General features: G+C 32.6%; 3 protein-coding genes across 9 annotated transcripts; 2 read left to right on the top strand and 1 right to left on the bottom strand.

Moving 5' to 3' along the window:
* The first annotated feature begins 1,867 nt into the window (after positions 1 to 1,867).
* Positions 1,868 to 5,919, top strand: IQD1 (IQ-domain 1). 2 transcript variants are annotated; one of them, XM_028081702.2, is made up of 6 exons: positions 1,868 to 2,056; positions 2,754 to 2,860; positions 2,936 to 3,256; positions 4,104 to 4,325; positions 4,433 to 4,552; positions 5,054 to 5,919. In XM_028081702.2, the coding sequence occupies exons 2-6, from the start codon at positions 2,786 to 2,788 to the stop codon at positions 5,717 to 5,719; spliced, it is 1,404 nt and encodes a 467-aa protein (XP_027937503.1). In that variant the 5' UTR covers positions 1,868 to 2,056; positions 2,754 to 2,785; the 3' UTR covers positions 5,720 to 5,919. The 2 variants fall into 2 exon arrangements, with proteins under 2 accessions (XP_027937503.1, XP_027937513.1); XM_028081712.2 differs by lacking the exon at positions 1,868 to 2,056 and adding an exon at positions 2,062 to 2,327.
* A 5,801-nt stretch (positions 5,920 to 11,720) lies between these two features.
* LOC114175765 (small ribosomal subunit protein uS12) lies at positions 11,721 to 13,479 on the top strand. The gene is made up of 4 exons (XM_028060562.2): positions 11,721 to 11,861; positions 12,714 to 12,869; positions 12,970 to 13,096; positions 13,213 to 13,479. Exons 1-4 carry the CDS (start codon positions 11,857 to 11,859, stop codon positions 13,351 to 13,353), a joined length of 429 nt encoding a protein of 142 aa, XP_027916363.1. The 5' UTR covers positions 11,721 to 11,856; the 3' UTR covers positions 13,354 to 13,479.
* Positions 13,480 to 16,423: 2,944 nt separating this feature from the next.
* On the bottom strand, positions 16,424 to 20,297 carry LOC114175340 (TRIO/F-actin-binding protein). 6 transcript variants are annotated; one of them, XM_028060128.2, is made up of 9 exons: positions 20,062 to 20,296; positions 19,753 to 19,944; positions 19,400 to 19,678; positions 19,011 to 19,045; positions 18,466 to 18,564; positions 18,219 to 18,339; positions 17,942 to 18,079; positions 17,448 to 17,857; positions 16,424 to 17,207 (listed from the first exon to the last, which is right to left on the bottom strand). In XM_028060128.2, the coding sequence occupies exons 1-9, from the start codon at positions 20,180 to 20,182 to the stop codon at positions 16,551 to 16,553; spliced, it is 2,052 nt and encodes a 683-aa protein (XP_027915929.2). In that variant the 5' UTR covers positions 20,183 to 20,296; the 3' UTR covers positions 16,424 to 16,550. The 6 variants fall into 6 exon arrangements, with proteins under 6 accessions (XP_027915929.2, XP_085529272.1, XP_027915919.2 ...); XM_085673146.1 differs by having other exon boundaries at positions 18,219 to 18,336; XM_028060118.2 differs by having other exon boundaries at positions 18,186 to 18,339; positions 20,062 to 20,295.
* Positions 20,298 to 27,126: the final 6,829 nt, after the last annotated feature.

Raw genomic sequence — 27,126 nt, 5'->3', positions numbered from 1 at the left:
AATAGACATTATCTACACCGGTCCAACATGTTGTCATCTTTATTTCTAATAATAAAACTCAAAAGAAAATACATTAACACTGATAATTTTTTTCAATATTTACTAAAAATATATAACATCAATTAGACAAAGCTCACTTATAAAAATATTAACACTATTTTAATACACTTTGAGATAATAATTTTGTTAGTTTTATATATAGTAAGTTACTCAATTTTTTTTTTTTATTTCTAATCATTATTAAACTTACCCATTTTCACTTTTTTTTTATAATATCTTATTAATTTAATCTCTATAAAAACGTAAAGAAATATATTACAGGATTAGATGAATACATTATTTTTAACAGTAGTTTAAACATTGTACGGGTGAAACTTTGAATTTGAGCCTGGTACTATTTGCACCTACAACCTCTGCTTTTGGGTACAATGGAGTGGTTACATTACTTAATTAGGTTCATACATTCATAGCACCTATTCTTCTCTATTGGCATATACACGAGTAATCAACAATTAGGTAGACACATTATTTATTTTTTTATTAGTTATAATTTATCAAAACAATAAAATCAAAAGAAATAATTTATTAAAAAGTGCCCATCTACTATTTTTATGCATGACATTTGAGTTCCATATTCATTTATTGGTTTGCTACAGTCATAACAACAAGAGAAAAAACACAATTTTGTCTAAAGAAAAGCCTTTAGAAAGGTTAAATATATTACAAACTTTCAACAAGATAATGTTCAATGTTGTTGCAGATCGTGTTCTAAGTTTCATGTTAGTGCAATATAATATAAAGTTCAAACCTCTTATGCACAATAGATCACACTCTAATTACGTTTTATAATTTCAAACTCAATTTAATATTTGTATTTATTTGATATATGCAATCCACTAAAACCAAAAACACTTTCAAAAAGTAAAGCTTGTTAAATCAGGACAAGAAATGTTAATAAATTAAAACCATGTTTCTTATTCTATTTTGGAATAAAATTTATTTATCTCTTTAATAAGTTGTATATATTGGAAGAACATAAATTAGATTATATTATGTTCCAATCTGTTCAATTGTTCCATGAAAATAAGTTTCACAACAATTATAGTTTTAATATCCATTTTCATGTTAGTGTGGGACACAAGATCAGATATATCTATTACGATTATTTAAATAATTTACTAACTAATTTAATCAATAACATCTTTTCTTAAAGGAACTTTACTTTTAAAAACTAAACAAACATATACAACTTTTAAAACTAAATAGAGATATCATTCTTACCCAGAAGAATATTAAGAATGAGGAGTTATTGTTTTGAAAATTTGTCACTGGATTTAAACAGTTTATCAATTCTCCAAAACACAAGTTCATTTTCAAAAATATTAATTATTTCCTCATTAGTAACAGTGACCAACATTAATTATCTAGTTACAAAATAAATGAACCAATAAAGACTAGAAAGAAACCGAAGAAAGAACATATCAGAGGATATATTTGTAGTTATACTTAATGCTAACAGATAAATATATTATATAAAAAAGATTGGAAAATTCAAAAAATTTAAAAAATAGAAGACATGAATGCGAGATGTGAGCACCACATTGGTCATCATCACCAACATGATTCACTCGTGAGTGATGACATAGATATCATAATTTTTTATACTACATTTTTCAACAATATTTATTTTATTCATTGCCATTTTCCAATATTATGAAATTGATTTAGGGCAGCATTATCCTTGATTAGGTTAATTTGATTTTGAATGTTTGAAGATGGTAAAACTTAGGAGGGCCCACTGTTACCAACCCAAGTGGCAAGGTCGCAATATTAGCAGAAACAGCAACTCCTGTAATTCAAACTATCCTGTAATAGCATTTGGCAAGATCTGATTTCCCTCTTCACAAGAAGAGAAAGAGAAAGAGAAAGAGAAAGAGGGTTTGTTGCTGCAAGCACTGTGAACTTAAAGTTCTAATCTTTTTTTTTTTCTTCTGAGAGAGACAGGGTCAGAAGAAACAACATATTTGAGATCTGTTGTCACTTTGTTTCACTTCAGGTACATCTTCATTGGACCCTCCGAAATTTCAACTCCATCTCTGTTTTCTTATCCCATCTTATACTTTCCCACTTTCCATTTTCTCTGTAATCCCCTCTTATTCTGATATGTTCCCGCAATTTCTTTTCCTTTTGTGAGAACTCGTAGCTTAAACTTTCACCACAGGGATGTTCCTGCTAATTAAACAGCTTAAATCTGAATTCACCCGTCATTTTTGTGGGAAATGCAAGAGGGGAAATTGATTCAGCTGTCCTCTTTTTTGGTGAACGAGGTTTAGAAACGTCTTCGTTGGTTTTAAGTAACGGTTTTACGTGACTGTGATTGGATTTCATTTATGGGATACCCCAGATAGAACTAATGCAGAATTGAGTAGTATAATTAGGAAATTTGAATGGATTTGTACCATCAAGCTTGTTATTTTTTTTTTTCATTTCTTACCGCTAATTCCTTATTATTTTCATGGCAATTTTCTCTTGCAGAAGGTTTGTTCTTTTCGGTTTCCTAAAACAAAGAAAAGAATAATTATGCTGTGAAGGAGGCTTACGCAATTATTGAGACTCTTCCTTTTTTTAGTGTCAAATTTGCTATCTAATAAGGACATTTTATAATAACAGCAGATGTCATTGGTTAGAAAATAATTTTTTTCTGTTAGCGAGGTTTCAGATCTTTAAGTTTACTCTTTTTTTTTTTTTTTTAGTGTGAAGGATCAGATTGAGGAATGCCAAGAAAATGGGGAGGAAGGGAAATTGGTTTTCAAGCGTGAAGAAAGCTCTCAGCCCTGACTCAAAGGAGAAGAAAGATCAGGTTTGGATGAAAGTTAATTCAACATTTCTCAACTTTCTGGGATGTTTGTTACATTTGTATCACTTACTTTTGCAGAAATCAAGTAAATCTAAGAAGAAATGGTTTGGGAAGCAAAAATTACAGACTTCTGTCTCATACTCAGAAGCTGATAAGCTGCCACCAGCACCATCTGTTCCTCTGCCAGAAGAGATTAAAGTAACAGATATTGAAAATGAAATCAGTCATGATCATGATCATGTTGTTCAAGTTGTAACTGCCGTTGAAGCCGAGGTATCTGTTCCTCCTGTTCAGATAGAAACTGTTAGGGTTGAAGCTGCCCGAATTCCTCGTTTTGCTGGTAAACCAAATGATGAAGTGGCAGCAATCAAAATTCAAACAGCTTTTCGGGGATACTTGGTATGGGTTACAATTTTCGTTTAGCCAACTATAAATTTACTTCGTTAATTTCTCCCCTCTCACTCTTTTTGACAATTCATTTAACTATTTAATGAGAGTAAGTTTTTTTTTTTTTTTTTCCATAAACGTCCTACATAAAACTCACTTGTATTTATTTTAGAGATGATACAATTCAACTAAGTTTACAATGCTATCAAATCTCAAGTAGAAAGGATTTATTGAAGTACAGTACTTTGGTGGTGTTCTTCAATCAAAATTGAAATCTTGTCTCGTAATCTATGTTGTCCTTCAATGTAAGCCTTAATTATGTGATTTAGTGATATGAAACTCTTATGTTGATTAGAGTATAGCACTAAAAGCACCTAAGGAAATGCATTTTTAACTATTTTCTTCTTCTTTTCAAATCTGGGACATGAGCTCATTGCTTTGTAATAAAATGTCATTCATGTTCTTATTGAGCATTTTAAAGAACAGATCTGTTTAGTGCAAGTCCACCTTTAATTCATGTGGTTGAGAACCAATTGAAAACCTTTAACTCAACCATACTGAATGAATACGTTCCTCTCTCTCTCCTTTTTTTTTTTTTTTCTAAATTATTATTAGGCTCTACAAAGGGAGGGTTGACATTGGTCAAGAAAAGAATTCTAAAAAGTAACATTACATCGTTACTTAGCATTTTTTATACCAGTGGTATTGTTGTATTGTGTCAATTCAGTTCTAGTGATAAATGTGTTAAATCCAAGTTACACACAGCTATGAAGCTGACAGTGTCAATGAATTGTAGCCACACAAAGAAATTGTTATTTGAATTACTTTTCAAACTAGAATTTCTTTTGAAATCATTTAGGCAAGAAGGGCATTGCGGGCTTTAAGGGGACTGGTCAGGCTGAAATTATTGATGGAAGGGTCGGTTGTAAAACGCCAAGCCACAAGTACCCTCCGATCTATGCAGACATTGTCTCGCTTGCAGTCTCAGATTCGTTCCAGGAGGATCAGAATGCTGGAGGAGAATCAGGCTCTGCAGAGACAGCTCTTACAGAAGCATGCGAGAGAGCTTGAGAGTTTGCGGGTCTGGGTTTCATTTCCTAATTTATTTTGAAATGCTAATCATTTTTAAACATTTTTGTATGTTGTGTTTGGAATCTGTTCTTAACTTGCAACCAATTATCATAATAGATGGGAGAGGAATGGGATGACAGCCTACAATCAAAAGAACAAATCGAAGCCAAGTTACTAAGCAAGTATGAGGCTGCTATGAGGAGAGAAAGAGCATTGGCTTATGCATTCACTCATCAGGTTTTTCTATCTATCTCATCAATTTACACATGTGAGAAAATGGATGAAAAATTTAATATAAACTGATAGAACTTTAAAAAGTATCGCAAAATGTAAACACTAAAATGAGAAATCAAGCATCCTTATTGTACAATTGTTTCCTTATCTCTTGAAGCTGAAACTTAATCTTGTTGAGTGCATTAGTCTTGTCACCATCTTCAAAGCTATATCCTCCTCTTAAATCTCAGCACTATCCTCTCTGGCTGCCACATTTGCAATCCAACGATATGCTAATAATTTTTTAAGCTGCAGCAATAAGTTATTCTGGTATTCATTTGCTGAAATGAAGTGTCATGTTATGTTATGTGCTTGATATATTTTGATGGAAAGCATAGAGTGTTTAATATTCATTGATATATTTTGATGGAAAGCTTGGTATTCATTTACAATCATGAGGGCAAGTTTCTCAATTTTTCAAAAAAATTAAGTGTTTAATATTCTGCTTAAAACAAAATTTGGCAGCAAAACTGGAAGAACTCATCTAGATCTTTAAATCCTATGTTCATGGATCCAACAAATCCTGCCTGGGGTTGGAGCTGGTTGGAACGATGGATGGCAGCCCGGCCATTGGAGAAAGAGTTGAATGATCATGGATCAGTGAAAAGCTCAAGCCGCAGCATTACTGGTGGAGAAATCAGCAAGTCATTTGCTCGTTTCCAGCTCAATTCTGAAAAGCACTCTCCAACAGCCAGCCAAAATCCTGGCTCACCAAGCTTTCAGTCCACTCCTTCCAAGCGAGTTTCGGCATCTGCTAAGAAATCAAAGAAGGCAAGTCCAAGGGGCAGCTGGATTACAGACGAGGACTCTAAAAGCTTGGTGAGTGTCCAGTCAGATCGCTTCCGGAGGCACTCGATCGCAGGTTCATCGGTGAGAGACGACGAGAGCCTTGCTAGCTCTCCAGCCATTCCAAGCTACATGGTTCCAACTCAATCTGCAAAAGCCAAGTCCAGGACTCAAAGTCCATTAGCCCCAGAAAATGGAAAAACTGAGAAAGGATCCTTTGGCACTGCAAAGAAACGGCTATCTTTCCCAGCTTCACCTTCCAGGCCAAGGCGCCATTCAGGTCCACCAAAGGTAGAAATCAGCTTAAATTCCGAGTTATCTGTGGACAAGGTTGTGGACAGTTGATCATACAAGAAAAATGATGGAAACTATTGAATTGGAATTGAAACATACCACTGAAGGAATAGCACAAAAAAAGTTCATTTAAATTGAGTGTTCCATTTATTTATTTTCCCTATTTTTATGTGTATCCTAACGTTTCTTGGAGGATTTTGATTTGGGGTGATCATTGTTTTACTATATTTATCAATTTGTATCTTCATTCACTTTGCTCAATCTCTGCCCTGAGGGGAAGAAATGCGATTCAGGTCAAATGACAGAAGGACAAATGAACTACCCGAATCCTTTCTGTGCTTCCCCATCCAAGGACAAATCAAAGTTCCTCATTCTTGATTCTTAGTTGTGACATAAATGTAAATTCAATTTCATTGCCTAATTTCTTTGATGCAACAATGTTCTGCTTTGAAAATTGAAATCAATGAACCGATGAAATATAAAACAACCTTAAACGAATAATACACCTGTGAATGTAGTCAGCATCACTGAACAGTGCTGTTATAGCTTATTTTATTTATTGTCTTACCCATCTTATGCTGTGGAACAGAAAAGGTTGTACTAGCATGCACTTCTTTTTATTAATCTCTCATATTTTCTGCTCCCTCTTTTTTCTTTTCTTTTTTGGGGTGAGGATTGAGCATATGCATTTTTCATGAATCGGTGGTTGAAGTGGGGACTTCCAGCTCATTGAAGTACTATGATGGAAGATCCCAACTCATATTGGATAATGGCATTGTCTGTTTGTCAGATACAGGATTTCAACTTCAATTTATTATAATACAACAAAATGCTTCAGGGGATTATCAGTGACTTAGATTCAACATGCTGTTACACATATGAGTTAAGGGTTTTAAAAACCTTTTGTCTGAACCAAAAATGAAAATAAAATAGAAGTTTTCTCTTTGCAACTTTAACATCACAATGGTGAAATCTATAATAAGTTCCTAAACATTTTTTGTGTGAAATTCATGTTGTCATATCAGAATGAAGAACTATGCACCCTGAGGCATACACCGTAAGACACTACCTTGAGACAATATCTGTACATGTGTTGGAAGTTTCACATCGACTGAAGATAAAGTCAATTCACAATATATAAGTGGGGTGCAAACCTTACCTTATAAATTGATTCTGTGGGGTTGAGTTAGGCTTAAAATTTACTTCTAACATGGTATCAAAGTCAGGTTAGAGCCTATCCTAGCGAGTTTTTTTGAACATTTTGTTTCATTCGATATCGGCTGCTATTTCTTAAATACAAATAAATTGTAGAATTTTTTTTTAACCATACACAATTGAGTATATCCTAAAAAGAAGTATTTTTTTTAATGCACTTGAAAAGTACTATGTGTTTATGTTTGAGAAGGAGTAAAAGTAGGAGTTTTTATTTGCAAGCAAAAATATTATACGGATATAAAGATATTTCTAAAAAGAGCATTCGTGTGAGAATATTTTTTAAACAGATGTGCATTAATTATCCCCGCTTTTCAAATTAATTCAAACACCAAAGATACTCGTTAAGACAATATTTATTTCTCCTAATTTCACATAAAAAATTATTAATCATCTTCCATATTTGTGCTCTGAGCGGTAATTTTGAATAATAATCCAAAATCCAATTAAGATTGTCATGATTGATTTTGTTTTGGTAAGTGACTAAACATGTTTCTAAGAAACGATTTTCATTACAAAAAAACATTATAGTTTATTAATTATTTAATTTTAAAGACTCATAATAAATCCACAAAAAAAACTGTGTTTGAACTTCTGAGCATATGCACCTCTAGAATCTATGTTCAACTTGATAACAACACCTTATCTCTGGGAGGTTTTCAACTTATAAAGGATTCATATTTACACTTATTATTAGTGAACTCTTAACACTTTTTGAAACATCATAACTCTACTATCTGGAAAAGTATTTGTAAAATTGATTTTGAATTAAATTAATTTTATAAAATTGGATTCATTAAAAACCAAAGCATTTTACTTTCATGATTGCTGCCACTTCCTTCCCTTATTATTTGTTTCCCCCTCTTCTGCTCCTGCATCATTTACTGACGCGTCGTATATTTACCGATTTTATTTTTTAGTTTTATTTCTCTTTACTTTGCTTCTTTTTTAAAAGCTGAGATTGAGCTGAATAAAGAAAAAGTTCTTCCCCGTGACGTTGGTATTTTTATACGCGTAAGGAATACGCCACATCTCTTGTGTCTTCCCATGATTGAAAATTTTAAGAACCCTGAAGAATGCTCTTCCAGAACTCTTAGTTTGGCTTAACTCAAAGGACATATAACCCACACCTCCAAAAGGAAAAAATTCATAGGGTTAAAATGTCAACGAAATTCCTATATTATTTTTTAAAGTAGAAAAACTTAATTAAAAATAAAATAAAAAATATTAAAAAAAAAACTTTAGAAACTTATAATTAGGTCATGCTAAGATGATTCGTGTTAAATCAAGTTGAGTTGAACCAATGATGATCAAGTTAGGTCCATCTAGGTTAGGTTGATTATGTTGTGTTTGGTTGCACGTCCTTTTGACGTATAATTGATTTATCAACATAAAATCTATATTCGATTAGTTTTAAAATCAATTTAAAACTAAAAGATTTACATCCACATAAAAGCAAATAATACTAGCTTTTGCGTCATGAAATCAATTCAATCAAAATCAATATTTTCAACACATGTCCAAACACATGCTATGACAAAGACCAAATTTGTCTGAGTCAATTCAAGCTCGATATGGACATGATTGGGTTGAACCCAAATCAAGTAGGTTAATTGATTTAGTTTGGGTTTGTTGGGATCTACATCAAGTCATGCTCAATAGGCCTTACATTGTGCGAAATTGAATTGAACTCACATCAAACCTAATCAAGTCTAGCTCACGTCAGGTCAAGTCTAATCTGATAGCCATAGGTTGAGCCAAGTCAAATAACCATTGTCGGAGTTTAATGGAGTGTATCTTAAGCCTAGTCGGATTAAGAGGAACTATAACCTAGTCAAGTAGGATTCACATTGGGCTAAGTAAAGTTGGCCCGTTTTAAGTTTATCCAATTTGATTTTACATCATGATGGGGGCGTGGTTCATGACCGTCTCAAATCTGAATACAAATGTGTCTCACAAGGGCTTATATACTATGGGCCAAAATACCAAAAAGCCCAACACAACTAAAGATCCGATAAAGCACAAACAAAAACATTACAAAAATTACAAAAAGAGTTCTTATTCCACTATCTGAAGCTAATTTGAGATCTCTTTGAAGATCTTGGACATGATTCCATCATTTGTTTTCTAATCCCTTTACGGTCCCGAACCACGCCTCCATCACATCGATTTTTGGTCAAGTTAGGTCAACTTGTCGAATTAGTCCATAGAGCCACATCAGGCCAACTCAAGTTGTGTCAACTCAAAATCGTCTTTGTGTCCACCTTAAGCTTAATTGAGTGGGGTCATCTTAAGCTAAATCAAAAGGAACCCTCCTAGGATTGAATAAAGTTAGACAAACTAAGAGTCAAGTAGAGTTGACCCAACCTAAGTCGAAGTTGAGTCAAGTCTATTTGAAGTCAAATTGAGTATAGTTGTGTCGATATTAAGTGCAATTCTGAAAAATATTTAAAAGTTAGTTGAAGTCTTATTATATGTCAAACTCACTTTGGCGCTAACCTTAACTTGTTTTAAATGGAAGCTTTGGGAGTCAATACTTTTGAAACTCACTTATCTAATGAACCAATAAAATAATATTTATTTCACAAATGAGTTGAGATTGACCTATGAGTCAAACTGTAACCTCTATGATTCCTTCATGCATAGAATAGGAGCCTCATGCGTTAGAATCATATATATGTGAACATGTTTTCCTCCATTCGATTTTTCTTCATGTCGTTTAAATGAACCTTGTTAAGTTCAAAAAAGAGTGAAGAAATCTTCCTACGTCACTTGTTACATAAAAAGAAATACAAGAAGTGTTCTTAGAGAGCATCATTATATCATCACACTCTGAAGTTAAAATATACTTGTATCAGTTTAGTTTAGAAGATGATTTAAGTTTGAATATGACCAACCAAACATAAATAATGTCATTGCACATCTTTAAATTTATTATTTGATGGTTAACAAAAGGCTTAATTACTATTTTGGTCCCCTAATTTGTTGATTTGATTCATTTTGGTTGCCTTGTTATTTTTTGGTTTAATTTGGTCATCTAATTCTTTAAAAATGTTCAATTTAGTCTCTGTCGTTAAGTTAATGTTAACACCATATATGTACATGCCACGTGTAATTTTGTGAAATTTTCAATTTTTTTATTTTTTTAAATTTCTTAAATTTAAAAAAATAAACCGTCACGTGTCACGTCATGGTTGTCTCATGTGTCAACTTGAGAATTATTTAAATTTTTATTTATTTTTTAATTAAAAAAGTGCCACGTGGTAGGTCAGGATTGTGCCGCATGTCAAGCTAACTTTGGTTGTTTTCAATTTAGTCCATCTATTTACAATTTTGATTCAATTTAATCTCCCAATTTTTTAAAATGATTTAATTTTATCCTTTTTGATTTGAGACCAAATTAGTAATTAAGCTTAATTACAATTTATATACACATGTTACAGTAATTTGTAATATATTTATAGATCAAATTACTCCACCTACCAATTCAATTTATTGTTTTTTTACATGTATACAAAATTTCAAGTGTAAAAAATTACAAGTTAAAAAAATGTAAGAAATAAAATAACATGAGTATTTAGAGAGTGATTTGATATATAAATGATAAAAAATTATTTTAACATGAATATATAAGTTGTAATTAAGCTTAATTATTAATTTGGTGTCAAATTGGAAAGGACAAAATTAAATCATTTTAAAAAATTAGGAGACTAAATTGAATCAAAATTTTAGAGAGAGACTAAATTGAAAACAACCAATGTTAGTTTGACACGTGACATAATTGTAACCTGTCACACGACAATAATTATTTTTAAATAAAAAATTCTCAAATTGACACATGTCATAACCATAAGTGACATGTGACAGTTTATTTTTTTTACAAAAGAAGTTAAAAAAATTAAAAAAATTAAAAAAAGTTAAAAATTTCAGAAAATGACACGTGACATGTACGAAGACGATGTTAACATCAATTCAACGAAAATCAAATTGAACTTTTTTAAATAATTAGAAGACTAAATTGAATCAAAAAATAATAAAAAGATCAAAATGAACCAAATAAAAAAATTAGGGAACCAAAATAGATATTAAGATGGTAACAAAAATATGAAAATACGACATAAAAGACTAATTTTGTGTTAATGTTCCAAAATTTACAATAGAATTCTTTATCATGCCTCTTATTTAATACTCTCTCAATTGGTAAAAATGTTCAATGTCAAAACCTCATTTGTATGTCAGGTGGACAACTTCCTCCACAGATGGATAATTAATTGATAAATAAAAATTTTAAATTTAATAATCATTATTGATTGAATTAGACAAAATTTTGAAACGTTAATATTTATAATAATAATAATAATAATTATTATTATTATTATTATTATATTATATTTTTCCCAAGTTTTTCGAAGTATTAATTTATTCACGAACAAAAATTCATTGAAATCTAGTTATTATTCACATCTGGGTTTTCTGTTGCTGTATGATTTTTTTAGTTTTGAAAGTTTAATAATTTTAACATAGTTATTATTCATTTTATTTTACTTATTTTATTAGTCGTAACTTTTAAAATAAATTAATCATAAAATATAAAATTGAAAATCAATAAACTATTTCCAATAATGTATCGTACTCGTTCGCGCCCTAATTGAGATATAGATTGATATAAGATAAGACACTCACAAATATACTACAAATAACGTTTAAGAAATAATTGGATGGATCAAAATTTGATGCCACTGCGAAGTAAAATGGGCTTTAAAAACACCAGTCCAGAACCCTAATAAGCATGGGCCCAAAGTTATTGACATAAACCTAATTGTCCAGAAATATAGGCCCAACGGCGTTAAATCTTTATATAAACACGACCACACTACATTCTAGGATTAGGGTTTTGCACTGGGCGGCTGCTTCTACGGCTCCATCTTCTCCGAGTTCCTAAATCTCTACCTGCGCAGAACCAAACCGTCACCACCATGGGGTAATGCAACCTTTTTGTTTTCAACAACTATTATCATATATCATCTTTTTTCCTTGAACAAATTATTATCATTGCAATTTTCTCCTCTATTGCTACATGTGGTTTATAATTTTTATATTTGTGTTCTGTTTTGAATTTCTCACGGCCATTAATCATCTTGTATCTCAATTTTGATGGAAATAGGATAAGTTGCATTTTTATGAACCATTTTTTTTTCAATAAGGTGTTTGTATGATGCGGTATGTGGTTGAGTTCATAGATGTTTAGTTGGCTGTTTAGATATATGTACCATAAAAACTTCTTAGGGTTTCTCCCGCATGGAAACTATGTATTTTTTTAGTGTGGGTCATGTTTGGGTTTGTTATGTATGAGTTGGTTCATATATTAGCACTGTACATTCCAGTTGTGCTTGAATCTTTGAATCTATACTATTCAGTGGTTTATGTTCCGAAGGCATCTTTTGTGCTTTTGGTTCACCAGAGTACCATAATTTGACTATATCTGTTCATTGTATTAGGAACAATTGCATAGTGGAGTAGAGCTGTTATGGTGGTTTTAGTCTTTTAGGACTCATTGAATTCTTTTAATTTGTTTTCGTCAACAAATTTAATTATGTTACCTTTTAGAGATTTTTTAATTGAAGTTTTCTCATTAATTAGATAGTGTTATAGGTTTTTATCTGTTCTTTTTTGAGATCAATGGTGTAGTAGGCAGAATCAATGCTGTTTATTTTGTTAACAATCTTGTCGGTTTATTCTGGGAGTCGATTCTTGTCGACGAGGGCTAACAATTTTTAAATTTTGGATGTATATAATAGTTAGAAAATTAAATCCTCTTCATTTCATTTATCAGGAAAACACGTGGAATGGGAGCGGCCCGCAAGCTCAAGTCTCACCGTAGGAGACAAAGGTGGGCTGACAAGTCATACAAAAAATCTCATCTTGGCAATGAATGGAAAAAGCCTTTCGCAGGTTCTTCCCATGCCAAGGGAATTGTTCTTGAAAAGATGTAAGATCTTTTTAACTGCTTCTATATATCAGTCAATACAGAACTTCTTTAATTATATCATCTAGTACTAACAAATCATTTTATGATATTCTATTTTCAGTGGTATTGAGGCCAAGCAGCCCAACTCTGCCATTCGTAAATGTGCCAGGGTTCAGCTCATCAAGAATGGGAAGAAGATCGCTGCCTTTGTGCCAAACGATGGTTGTTTAAATTACATCGAAGAAAATGTGAGTGATTAATTGATCATTTTATTTGTATAATTTTGCTCTTTGGTTTTGTTTTCTTTTTCTATCTTCATCATTCCAAGATCGTTCTAATATATGGGTTTCGCTGATGGTTATAGGATGAAGTTTTGATTGCTGGATTTGGACGAAAAGGTCACGCCGTGGGAGATATTCCTGGTGTCAGATTCAAGGTTGTAAAGGTTTCTGGGGTGTCTCTCCTGGCTCTCTTCAAGGAGAAGAAGGAGAAGCCAAGGTCATAAACCTGTGGATTGTGTCCTCTTTATATTAAGAAATTATGAATTTTGTTAAATTTAACTGATTGAGTTCTATGGACGGTTTTGTACCTCAAATACCAAATTTTCTCAATTTAAATTAGTTTATATTTACTTCTGTTCGAATTCCCTTGGATATATAATCATTATTAAGGTTCTTCTAATCTTCAAAATTTGGTAACTTGAATATATGAAATAATTTGATATATGATATAATTTTGTAAATACGGAGTATTGTTAAGTTTTATTAATCCAAGAAAGGATGTATCTAATTTTATTCTCTAGTTTTTTTAGGCTCTCATCTAGTTATTTTTTTTACGTTAACTAATTATATTTATTTTAGTTTTTGTAACAAAATTTCAATTATCCCTTGTTTCTTTTAAATGTTTTTTGTCCTTGTTTTATAATACATTAACTATCCTTGATGCAAAATTCGAATCTCTTTTTATTTTTATGTATATTTATTTTGTCATTGTTAGAATTTTTAAGTTTAGTTATATGTTTTGACTGTTTTGTATGTTTTTCGCATCTAATTATATCTCTTTGAAAGAGTTACAGTTTTAGTTGAACAAAATATCATTCAGTATTGTTGTAGTAAATTGTTTACTTTGTTTTATGTTAGTTTTGTGAAATTTTTATTAGTTATAACCTGAAGTACTAGTTTTATAATTTATTATTGGACAGTAATACTTTAATTTTTTTTTTTATCCACTTTTAATTCACCATTTTAATTATTATTAGATCATCACATTACTAAAAAGAATAAAACAAGATGATCTAATGGTGATTGAAGTAATGAATTAAAAGTGGGTCAAAAAAAGTGGGTTAAAATATCATTTTTCTTTATTATTTTAAGTTTTTGTCAATTTATTAATTTTAAATAAGGTAAAGATAGAATCATGTTAAAATTGAAGAAATTAATATATTTTTGAAAATTAATATCTACTTAATTTTCTACATTCATTTTATATTTGAAGGATAAAGTCATGTTAGTTTTGGAAATCGGCTTCATATTACATTACATTTATTAAAGATGCTAATTGAGGATGTCTTTAATTTCGAAGACTTCTAAATGTTATTTTTAATTTAGGTGGACAATTAAATTTGGACTATTTTTGAAAGAATTATGTCATAAGAACGTTTAAAAAATTATTTTTTAAGTTAATTTGCAAAAAAGGTAAAGTTATAGAGAAAAGTTTGGCACAATATGTCTAAACGATTTGACAAGTTAGTTTATATGTTTATAGAGATTCGAGTTGAATCATATGATTTTGCTATATTAAGGTTATAATTTTCTTGCTCTGGTTTGTTTCATGGAAAACCATGCAGTATTAAGTGATTTAGTGTGACGTAATTTACGCATTCTTCATGTCTACTTAAGTGTATTCGAGAAAAATAGGTGATATCTTTGTTATCTTTAGTAATTTCAACCCCAACTGTTAATTAACCTTAACTATGTCTAATTATCTCACTATCAACTAAGATTAACTGAAACAGGTCTGGTTTTAAAATATTTGCTTAGAAGTTTCGAGATTGTCAATTTATATAAGCGTGTGCATGTACTTTTCTGCCTAAGAGCAATGCTCATCTTTTTCTTAACATTTGTCCCAAATTTTTAGTTTCTCTTCAGGGTTGATTTTTATCGTTCGTACACAACTCAAGTAACTCAAAAGAATTTAATCATATTATGTTTTATTTTGCAATTATGAAGTTGACATCATTATCTCCTCATGAATTCTCCTTACTTTTGCTGAATATATTTTCAAAAGTGTGTAATGTATTTTATTTTATTTATTCCTTAAAAACGTTGAAATTCAAAATCAATAAATGAAAGCAAGTATTTTGGGTAAGTTCACGAGTTAGTGAAAGTTAATTAACATCATTAATTTTGATTATGTTTCTTTTTAACCAGCTAACCTGACCTGTCTCTTACAGAATACCATCATCTCACCGGTGATCAAATTGAAGTGTTTAAGGAGACTAGTCTACTATATTAAAGTAATATGAATTATTTCAAATAAGTAATTGTTTTTCTTCTTCTTGCATAATTCACGTACTGGAGGGTTGCGATTGTATTGATTGCGATATAATTATTTTACATACATGATAAAATTGTAAATATCTTTGAAATCATATGAAAATTATATTTATTGAAATGATACAATTCGGTGGGTAAAGTGAAATCGAAAATTGGTGTTATCAAATTCAATTCAGGCTACTCATCAAAATGCAAATAATCCTTCAATTTTCCTCTTTAATACTCAATTTAACAGTTATGAAGTTCTAACCAATTGGGTAACTTTCCAATTAGAGTATGATGGACTCCTACTCCAATAATCCAATTCTGCAACATGAAGTAATCAAATGCTACGAAGAGACACAAAAGAGAGAAGATGAAAGAAAAGTTGTCTCTTAACTAATATTAGTTAACCTCTGTCCATCCAAGGACAAACATGAAAAACATTATTTTTTGAGAACTGGTTCTGAATTTGAAATGTAAGAACATGAAAGATTATTCAATATTTATTTCTCCTAAAGTTATTTATATAAAAAAAAAGTCAGTATGTCAACATGAAAAACATTATTTTTTTTTCTAGTACAGTCTTTTGGGTTGAAATATGTGAAGTGTCCCTTTTTGTTTTACTTTTGCAAAGGGAGCTAGTAATTTTTAAACATATTTTGAGTTGTATTTGCCAATGGAGATGAATGTAGATCAACGTATTTGTGAATCTAGTCTTCATTAAAATTTCGACGAATTTTAATAAAAAAACGATTATTTAAAAGTACGACTTATTTTTGTGAATTTATTGCTACACGTTATTCTATTTGGTATGCTTGTTAAGCTAATGGATTGTTTTGTTGGCTTAGTCTATACACCAACTATATCTCAGGTTTACAGCACTTGAGACAAATTTTAAGACACATTCCTTTTATGATGTTGGTTTCTACCAAGTTATATACAACAATGCTTAAAGAAATTAACTTCAAAACGATACGCTGTACCACGAGATTTCATGGGTAAGAAATCAAGAATAACCATCGAAGTAAAAGGTATAGCTAGTACATCAAAAATGATAAAAGACTTTCATTTCATGAGATTTGGATAGAGATCAAGACTTCTATAGTCGCACTTTTAGCACAAAGTAACTGCAAATATATGGTTCAAATTACACAATGTCACTGGTTTAGTTGTTTTCCTTCATAATAATGCTATCAAGCACAGGCAAGTTGGGCGTCGATTTTGTTTCTGAAACTGTTGATTCTGTAAAGACAACGTCATCCATATTGCAAAAGGAATCCTTGACTGCAAAGGGACTCCTCGCTAAAGATAACTCCAGACCATTAGAGTCATCTTGGGAGCTGATATCAGTCTGAAATAAAGAAAGGGAATCACGGTTAAACTTTTCCCGTGTCTCAAAATTTATGTCCATATGTCCCACTTGTTTGCTCAAACTATCAATTTGATCATCATGGTGAGCATTTGCCTGGTTATTGACACCTTTAAGTGGTAGCAAATCATGATTGACTTTCTCCGCTACAGGGATGAGTGATGTATTTTCATCAGCACCCAAGGGCAAGTTGGAACAGCTTTTATTCTGCGCACCATCAGATGTCTTTATTGCAACATCTGACGATTCAAGAAAAGAATTTGGATGTGGAGCTTGCTGGTTAATGGATTTTGTATTTTCAATTGACACGATAGATTTAGAATCATGAAGCTTCCTAATTTCTGTTTTGTTTTGGCCTTCATTTGGACTTAAAGCTCCATGTTTTGGCAAGCTACCAGGTACAACAGTGCGTGGTTGCGTTCCCCCACGTGGCGTGCGCACTAAGGGTTTCACCTGCACAGCATTATGAAACCAACTCAACATATGCAGAGTAATAGAGAGAAGGCAAAAAGAATGCGGTAAGTAAATTATCATAATTTGCAGAAGCACATATTGCACCTGGAAGAACAGCAAAATAGTGTGGGACCAAAGTCCTAATGATATGAAATCTATGAACTTCTCCAAGAGAATGGTGCTCACCACTAACCAACAAATATTGTAACTATCAAATATAGAAAAAAAAAAAAAACTCACCCCATCGAAGAAGCCAATTTTTGGCGAAGGGAGACGAAGGCCTGAAGGTTTCTTGGGAGCTGGAGGAAGAACTGCCACTCCAGGAGTTGTCCTTTCCTTTTGACTATGATGCTGATCCTCTTGCCTTTCTAAGCTTGGATCGTTCTGAGGAATGTGAGAATGTGTACCTTGATCTGCGTCAGCATCCAATAAAACCTTTCTGCTTGAGCAACTATCAATGCTGGACCTTGAACTATTACATACACGTTTAGCCACAGAAATTGTTGAAGATGATTCTGACGAAAAGTCACTGATAGAACTAGCAGGTGAAATACTAGAAGAAAGCTTTGTTGCAGACATCAAGCTTGAAAGACTAGAAATCTCAGGTTCAGCTTTATTTCTTGGAGCTATTCTTGAAGGCGTTCTAACAGCTGGGCAAGATAAGGTTGACATATATAACCTCTTTTTTAAGTAAATAAAAGAAAATTTACCAATATTGTCAGATAAATTGTTACCGGAAGATGTGGAAGTCACTGATTTAGTCCTGGTTGGCACTGTCAGTCCCGAAGATGATTTGGATGGAAGTGTGGGCTTAGGCACAATACCTCGAGAACCCCCAATAACAGGTGTTTTTGTCACTGAACTGACTCTAGCTGAAGAGATCAAATGAAAATAAAATTTAACCACAATTCAGAAAATGACAACCATTTTACCAAAATGAGAAATGGAAAGAATAAAAAAGCTAAAGCATGTTCTAACCACCAATTATTCGTTTAGTCTTGTCCCTTTCACCTTTAACATGTAGATTGCTAAGGGATTCTCTCTTTGACGAAGTTGTGGAACTTAAACTAGGCTTTGGTAGTACCTTTGATTGTCTTAAAATAGACGACTCTCTCCTTGCAGCGGCAGGCTTCTTCAAAATAACAAAAATAGTCAGGTATATAGCCACTCAATATTTCATTGGACAAGCATGCGTGACATTAGCAAGCAAATTAAAAAAGCCACCAGTTCTCTTCAGTGGTTTTATTTAGATGCATACCTGTGGAAGTTGTGGAAAAATAGGATTATTCTTTTTCATTGTCTTCCCAAATCCTTGCATGCCTGAACTTAGATTCTTAGAACCAGGTGAGGCCTTCATCTAAAATATTAATACAAAAGTTACTACAGATTTTTTAGTTTATCGAATGGGGCTATGAGAGGCAATCAGAGTAAACTATTTCAGGCATGAAAAATTGTTCCCTATTCACCAGCATGCACGAGTAGAGATCCCCTCCATTTCCCATAGGCAATAGATATCTCTCTTTCCCATGGAAAATGGACATCTCAATTTCTATGGTTTTGTGTGTAAAATCATCCACATTTCTCTGCAGCACCTATGTCCAGCATTGGTAATAGGCACCTCGGGGAAGGGATTAGGGACACAACACACTCAATTATTTAGTTCAGATAAACAATCAATTTACAGCTTCACCAACCCACTTTGTTTACATTAAAAACATTTCTATTCATGCATTCGTGAGAATCATTCAAACATAATCATAACATTATGAAGACTCTCTAGTCTCTATATCAAATGCGACTTACCTTGTTGCGAGAAACCATGCCAACTTTTTTCGAAGCTGAAAACAAAAACCCAGAAGTTAATAATTTGACCAGTTGAGTATAAACCAACAGCACACCAAATATAAGATGAGTCGAATAAATAAGTTCTAGAACTCATGGAAGTTCAAAATGCACATAGGCAAGATAAACAAGCATTCGAAATGTTTATCCACTCATTCGATGCCCCTCAAACCAATTTTTAGTTTCAACTATAATTAAAATCCTTTCGAATAATGTTAATGAAAAGCAAACTCCTAATTGTGAAAACTAGTTAACAAAATTACAGTTTAGGGATGCCCTTCACAATTCGCAAAAAGATTGCAAGGGTCTACGCGGAATAGTGAATACAGATAATGCAGACATAAACATACAGTCATGAGTTTGGAACCGTGGAACCGCAGGAGAAGATGGGACTTTGGTGTTTGCACCAGCAGGGCTGGACTTTCTGCTAGATTTCTGAATTGAAGCTCTTACATCCTCAAACAAATCACCTTCCACCTCCGCACTCTCAAAAGTCAAACTATCACTCGCTAAAGTAGATATGGACTCACACGACTTGTACACATCCTCTTGTATATCCGGTAATTCATGCTTCTCATCCTTCTCAACGCCTTCAATTATACTAGACAACTCCTCAGGATCCAAAACCCCTGGAAAACACACATCAATCAAACGCAAAAAACACTACTCAACATCCAACAAAGTAACCAAAGTAAAAAAATACCGGCGCTGGTGAAAAAGGCACTGTCCCAGGCCAAACTCTTGCGCAAATTGCATTTGCTATTTTTCTTAGGTTTTCCGATTCCGTACGCGCCATTGGAGTGAGGCTCCTGCTCCCACTGCTGGACTTTGGTGGCGGCGTCTTCGAAATTCTTCGAGTTCGGAGTGCACAACAAATCCCCGTGCGCTTGATTTTCTGAAAAAGGAAGATTTGAACGCGTTTGATTTGATCTTGAATATCGATGCATACAAAGAGCAAATAATTCAGAAGAACCGGTGTCGCTTGAACTCAAATGAGAAAAAGAAATATAACCTGAATGGTGAAGAGCGTTTCCGTCGAGAAGCGAGTCATCGGCGGAAGAAACGTCGATGATGCTGAGGCGCCGGTCTTGGACGGTCCTCTTTCTCATGGAACTCGCAGATTCGGAAATCATCGATCCCTAATCGAAGGAATTGAGAAGGGGAAAGGAGAGAGAGTGTCTGTGAAAGGTTTTGGTTTTGGAAATTTTGAACTTTGAAGAAGCGGCTAAAGTGATTCCACTTCAACACTTCTAACCAAACAGTGGAAATAAAGAAAACTTTGATCGTTTGAAAATATTAAATTAAATAAAAATGAAAAGTGTAAGAGCCTGACTCGATCCTAATATATTTTAGAAAATCCATTGGTTCGTAATTTTTTTCCGTTTCTGAAAATTTCTCAGTGATTTATTTACAGTTTTTATTTTATGTTTTGATAAAATATTTTTTTATTTTCACATGTAAAATTTAGTTTAGCATTCACTTATATGTTAAATATCAACAAATAATAATCAGGTTTTTTTTCAATTGAAATTCATTCTTTTCAATTAATATCGACAAGTTTTTTTTTTAACTAAAATTAGTTGATATTATTTCTCGACGTGGTTAGTTACACTTGTTTTTAATTTATTTTTTAAAATTATGAAACAATAAGGAAAAATATAATCAGAATACATCGAAAACTTATTTTATTTTTAGTTTTGAATTTGTAAATGAAATTGGAATTGTTAAAAATAGTTCTGTCTAATACTCTTAACCACAAAGGGATCTGTGTTGATTGATGAGTTTCTCACTTGTTTAAAGTGTATCTTGAAGGAGTCTTTAAGGTTTAAAGCTTAGTTAATCAATCACACAGTTCTGGGTTAATGGACTGTTTTAAAACAATCAAGGAGAATTAAAAGAGAGAAGAAAGAAGCAAGACACACAATTTATACTGGTTCGATTCAAAAAGAATCTACATCCAGTCTTCTCCTAAGTAACACACTTAGGAGGATTCCATTAAACAGAAAGGTTCCAAGAATTACAAGCACACCTATGTAATTCTAACCCCCAAAACCCAAGAACTTGATTCAACAATCAAGAACTTCCCCTAGGAGCAATGCATCCACACAATTGCACCTAGGTCCACACTTCAACCACTGAAGCTACTGTAATCAAAGACACAGAAAACAAAACAAGAAACGAAAACACCTAAGTTGTGCAGATTTGACTTGATGCTCCTTGAATCAAGCAAGATCCTTCATGGTAGAGTCAACCATCAATCATTCTTGGATCTGTGCTTGGGTTATTGCAGAATCTTCTGAAGCTCTTCTGTCTCTCAGATTGCTCTTTCTCAATGAAGACTGCGTGATCTCTTTCAAAAATTTCAGACCCAAAACAGATTACAAAACAGCTTTTATACAAAGGTTTTTGCTGTCACTAATTCAATTAGCCATTTACCTAATCGATTATCGTGAGTATATTTTCACTTACTTAGTACAATACTCACAGCTAATCAATTAGTCAAGGAGCTAATCATATACAGAGTTACACAGCAAGCCTGAAATACAATTGATAAAGAGAAGCTAATATCCTAATGCATATCCTAATTAGACCAAGCTATGTTTTATCCCAGATCAGTAGACATCATCAAAATTGTTCTTCATTTATGGATGAAAGGCTCCCCCTTTCAACAATCTCCCCCTTTTTGATGATGTCCAAAACATGGACTATGATAAGCCTGCCTGCAGCACATTAAGCAAACACAACAGCAGTACAAGCACACAAGGCAAACAACAGCATAGGCATATAACAGATATCACTTTAATTTTATGCTCCCCCTATCAGTATAGCCTATCAATGCAGTGGCAAAATAATTCTCCCCCTTTTTGGACAGTAGCAAAAAGACATATTCAAGATGGGATAGAAAAAAAAACAACTAAATAGCGCAGCAAAGTAAAAGATGCAGCAGTAGATCCAAGGTTAGGCAAGCAGCTACACAGTTTGAACACAATAGGCATACAATGTATGACAATACTACCAACGCAGCAGGTGAAATCAGTAGCGCAGGTTAACATCAGAGTGCAGACAGCCATAATCAGTTGCAATATCACAATAGAAGAGGAACTTTTCACCTTGGCAATGCCTAAAATTTGACCTTTGTTATTAACACCTCTTGTAACATGACCAATAATTGGCTTTGTAAGATATCTTGCAGAACTTCTTCACATCTCCTTTCATGTGTCTTGAGCATCCATTATATAAAAGCTACATTGTTTTCCTTGCATCAAGACACACCTGAAACAAAGATTAAAGAGAAGATGCAGGTACCCAATTGAACTTGGGTCCTTTCATGTTAGTGGTTTGAGGTGTTCCTTTAGGTACCCATTTGTACTCTCCTTTAGGAACCCCACAATTTTTAAAGTAGCAGGAATTAGAAAAATGGCCAGGTTCAGAACAATAAGTGCAGATAATAGAGGATGGTTTACTGATGTTGAGGAAATTTCTACACGATAATCGATTAGAGTTGCCACTGTAACCAATTCCCTCTTTATTCAGCACACTCCTTTGAGATCCTAGTACAGCATCTAGGTTGGATCTTCCTAGGGTAAATTTTGAGAGAGTTTTCATCAAATACTCTATCTTTTCTAGCTGTCCTGGGCAGTGCTCACATCTGGACCTAGGATGCTTTTCAGATTTTTCTAATTTCTCCAAGCAAGTTATTAGATTCTCATTTTCCTCTTCTAACTGTTTTATCCTACCCTCAAGCCATTTAATCTCTCCTTTACGCTTGCTATTTGACTTTTGCAGTTTTGTAGCTTCCTTATGCAGTTCATTAAATGCATCAAGCAATTCATAGTAATTATTTTCCTCATGTTCAGATGTGAAACTACTCACACTGCTTTTGGATGATTCTGCTTTAGCCATCAGACACAGATTATTTTCCTCTTCAGTGCTGTCATTAGATTCACTGGATGTGCTGGAATCATTTTCTTCCCAAGCAATGTAGGCTTTCTTTTTCTTCAGGTGCTTCTCTGCCTCATTTTTCTCTTCCAGTTTCTGCTTCATCTTCAGCACTGGACAATCAGCTTTGATGTGTCCTGTCTTACCACATTCATAGCAGGTTTGAGTTCCAGATCTGGACTGCTTCTTGTTTCCTGCATGACTGTTATTAGTTTTATTCTTATACTTCAGAAATTTTGAGAACTTTTTCACCATTAGTCTCAAGGCTTCACTGTCAGAGTTGTGGTCATTGGAGTCATCTGCAGAATCTGCCTTTTTCTGTTTTACTGCAGATTTCACTGCACTCTTCAAGGCTATAGTGTGCCTCTTTTCTCCATCCTCTTCTTCCTTGAGTCTTCCAAGCTCTAATTCATGTTCCCTCAATTTTCCAAAGAGAGTGGCTATGCTCATGCTAGTGAGGTCTCTAGATTCAGAAATTGCTGTCACTTTAGGCTGCCATGTCCTATTTAAGCTCTTCAAGATTTTGATATTGAGTTCCTCTTTGTCAAAGGTCTTGCCAAGAGCTAGGAGGTGATTTACTATATGTGTAAATCTTTTCTGCACATCACAAATGCTTTCTCCAGTCTTCATTCTGAACATCTCATACCCTTGAATGAGAGTATTCTTTCTTGCCCTTTTTACTTCATTTGTGCCCTCATGGGTTACTTCCAAGACATCCCACATTTCTTTGGCTGATTCACACACGGATACCCTATAAAATTCATCCAAGGTTAGTGCAGAAGATATAATATTTTTGGCTCTAACATCATAATGTGCCCTCTTATTCTCATCAGGGGTCCATTGTGAGAATTCTTTAGGAAAAGTCTCTCCATCCACTATTTTAATTGGTTTAAAAGGTCCATTCACCACTGCATCCCATACCCCTTTGTCTACTGATTCAAGAAAGATTTTCATTCGAATTTTCCAGAAGGGATAGTTTTCCCCAGCAAACAGAGGGGGCCTGTTAATGGATGCCCCTTCAGCAAAGGTTTGAGATGTATTAGACATAACAGGATCTTTCTAATCGATTATCGTGCGATTAGCCAGCTCTGGTGCCAATTGTTAAAAAAGTTCTGTCTAATACTCTTAACCACAAATGGATCTGTGTTGATTGATGAGTTTCTCACTTGTTTAAAGTGTATCTTGAAGGAGTCTTTAAGGTTTAAAGCTTAGTTAATCAATCACACAGTTCTGGGTTAATGGACTGTTTTAAAACAATCAAGGAGAATTAAAAGAGAGAAGAAAGAAGCAAGACACACAATTTATACTGGTTCGATTCAAAAAGAATCTACATCCAGTCTTCTCCTAAGTAACACACTTAGGAGGATTCCATTAAACAGAAAGGTTCCAAGAATTACAAGCACACCTATGTAATTCTAACCCCCAAAACCCAAGAACTTGATTCAACAATCAAGAACTTCCCCTAGGAGCAATGCATCCACACAATTGCACCTAGGTCCACACTTCAACCACTGAAGCTACTGTAATCAAAGACACAGAAAACAAAACAAGAAACGAAAACACCTAAGTTGTGCAGATTTGACTTGATGCTCCTTGAATCAAGCAAGATCCTTCATGGTAGAGTCAACCATCAATCATTCTTGGATCTGTGCTTGGGTTATTGCAGAATCTTCTGAAGCTCTTCTGTCTCTCAGATTGCTCTTTCTCAATGAAGACTGCGTGATCTCTTTCAAAAATTCCAGACCCAAAACAGATTACAAAACAGCTTTTATACAAAGGTTTTTGCTGTCACTAATTCAATTAGCCATTTACCTAATCGATTATCGTGAGTATATTTTCACTTACTTAGTACAATACTCACAGCTAATCAATTAGTCAAGGAGCTAATCATATACAGAGTTACACAGCAAGCCTGAAATACAATTGATAAAGAGAAGCTAATATCCTAATGCATATCCTAATTAGACCAAGCTATGTTTTATCCCAGATCAGTAGACATCATCAAAATTGTTCTTCATTTATGGATGAAAGGCTCCCCTTTCAACAGGAATCCCTTCTCATTAAAAAGTTTATATAGAATTAACTTTATAGTTTAGTAATACATGAAATACTTCATTAATTGTGTAACCATGATGTTCAGTAAATTAAAAAGTTTGCACACGTATCTAACATATAGTTAAAAAAAAGTTATTTCAAATTACACAATTATATATTTACTTGGATTACATAATTTAAAATGCATCATAAACCTGGCAATGCATTATCATTAAATATCTAATATAAAAATTTAAAATATATCTTTGAATGTGAAAAGATATATAAAACTTTTATTTATATAATTCATAATATTTTTAAATTTTAGATTTTAAATTATGATATATTTTAACTTAAATAATCCAAAATATAACTCAAGTAACTTGACATTTTCCAATACAATAGAATGTAGAGAAAAAAATCTTGGGTATTACTTTTGTATACTTATGATTTCTGGCAGCATTATAGTCTTTGAAACATTAATTTTATACCTGATGAAATAAATAAACATAATGTTTTCTGTTTTTTAATTTTGGTTTTGAATTATTTAATTCGTATTTATTTTATTGTGAAATTCAGAATGAAAAATATTATATATTTTTTAATTTGATTTATATAATTTGAAATGTAAAATTAATATTTTGGATTGGACATTCCAAAATATTAACCTTACAAAAGATTTGGACATTCCATAATATTAACTTTACAAAAGATTACGGATCGGTAAAAAATAATTTTAAATTTAATTTAATTTTACAAAATTTTGTTATAAAGTGTGATTTATTTCTCTAGATTGTTTCTAGATAATGTGGTACATGATTTATATATATTTGGAAATGATAATATTATACATTAATTCGTAGTCCGGTAACGAATGAAATAATAAATACAAAAAGTTACTACAAAATTTTGTCAAGATAGACTATAAAATGTCTCTGATGTCATATTAACCATACATTTCATATTTCATAATTCAAAATCTAAAGTTTTGCATTATAAATTATACATATTGTAAAAATTATATCTTGAAATGTACAATTCAAAATATTAATTTTACATTTTGAATTGTGCAATAAAAAATATTAATTTTACAACACATTCGAAAGTATATTATGATTGTTATTACATTCGTTCTCTTTTGATTTGTCTTCCTAATGTCGCTAACTAATTCATCATAAACTTGCTCCAAAGCATTCCTTACACGCTTATCCCTTTTAATAGAGGTGTCAAAGGGAATCAACCCTACTCGCATGTAAAAAAGGGTCAGCTCAACCCGGTTCACCTTTTGGTGAGCGATAAACTTTGTAACCCAACTTAACACTCATTTACGAATATGGATGTCAACAAAATTCGTACCCACCTGTATCAGCGAATAAAATTTACAACGGATAAGAAATGAATATTATAAATGGATATCTGCAGGTAACGGTACGAATATTTTTTATATTTATGTAGACTTTATTGGAAATGCTTGTGTGCGTCGAAACAATTTGACAAAACGTCCTCTAGCTTTAAAATTTTGCCAATTTAAGATTTGATATAATTATTTAATTTAGTAATTGAATATGCATTGCTTTGTTGTTTTATGATGTTTATGCAACAAATTTCCACTCCCAAGGTGAACCAGATGCAGGATAATCAAATCAGATAATATTGTTGAAAAAAAAGAACACTTCAGTTGTATGAAATCACTTTAAGAGATAACAAGATGAAACGTGGAAAGTCATTTGTAATTATTGTAGCTCATAACTTTTGGATAAGGAAATACAAGAGATATTACACTTGATGACCTACTTTAGGTCTTGCAAACTTCGAACAACTCGAGATATCAAACAAGCATTTCTAAAAACAAAAAAGTAGGATGTGAAGTAATAGTTGTTGGACTTTATGTATTTAACAAAGAAGCAACAAAGTGTGCACTTGTTAAGATGAAAGTTCAACATGAGTACCCAATGTCAATAGTTCTACATAAGGAATTTTGTCTTCTTTACAACATATATTCAAGGAAATTTTTCAAAACAATATAAGGAGTGACATTATGAAGGATTATAATCAAGGAAAAAAGAAAATATAATGAAATTCTTATCAAAGAATGAATGTCAAA

This window comes from Vigna unguiculata, chromosome 1 (genome assembly GCF_037176805.1).
Source record: "Vigna unguiculata cultivar grain cowpea cultivar isolate G323 ecotype 2 chromosome 1, ASM3717680v1, whole genome shotgun sequence".
NCBI lineage: Eukaryota > Viridiplantae > Streptophyta > Magnoliopsida > Fabales > Fabaceae > Vigna > Vigna unguiculata.
The sequence above is the reverse complement of the archived record's forward strand: the minus strand, read 5'-3'. Positions and strand labels throughout refer to the sequence as shown.

Bases quoted from the DNA above. Each gene is read 5' to 3' on its own strand.
- LOC114175340 (XM_085673141.1), bottom strand. From the start codon at position 20,182: ATGATTTCCGAATCTGCGAGTTCCATGAGAAAGAGGACCGTCCAAGAC. The intron at 19,046-19,399 runs GTATGTTTATGT...TTTTGTTTTCAG, and splicing joins ACGGTTCCAAACTCATGACT to CTTCGAAAAAAGTTGGCATG. The intron at 18,565-19,010 runs GTAAGTCGCATT...TTAATATTTTAG, and splicing joins GCATGGTTTCTCGCAACAAG to ATGAAGGCCTCACCTGGTTC.
- LOC114175765 (XM_028060562.2), top strand. The intron at 12,870-12,969 runs GTAAGATCTTTT...TTCTATTTTCAG, and splicing joins GGAATTGTTCTTGAAAAGAT to TGGTATTGAGGCCAAGCAGC. The intron at 13,097-13,212 runs GTGAGTGATTAA...TGATGGTTATAG, and splicing joins TAAATTACATCGAAGAAAAT to GATGAAGTTTTGATTGCTGG.
- IQD1 (XM_028081702.2), top strand. From the start codon at position 2,786: ATGGGGAGGAAGGGAAATTGGTTTTCAAGCGTGAAGAAAGCTCTCAGC. The intron at 2,861-2,935 runs GTTTGGATGAAA...TTACTTTTGCAG, and splicing joins CAAAGGAGAAGAAAGATCAG to AAATCAAGTAAATCTAAGAA. The intron at 4,326-4,432 runs GTCTGGGTTTCA...TTATCATAATAG, and splicing joins GAGAGCTTGAGAGTTTGCGG to ATGGGAGAGGAATGGGATGA.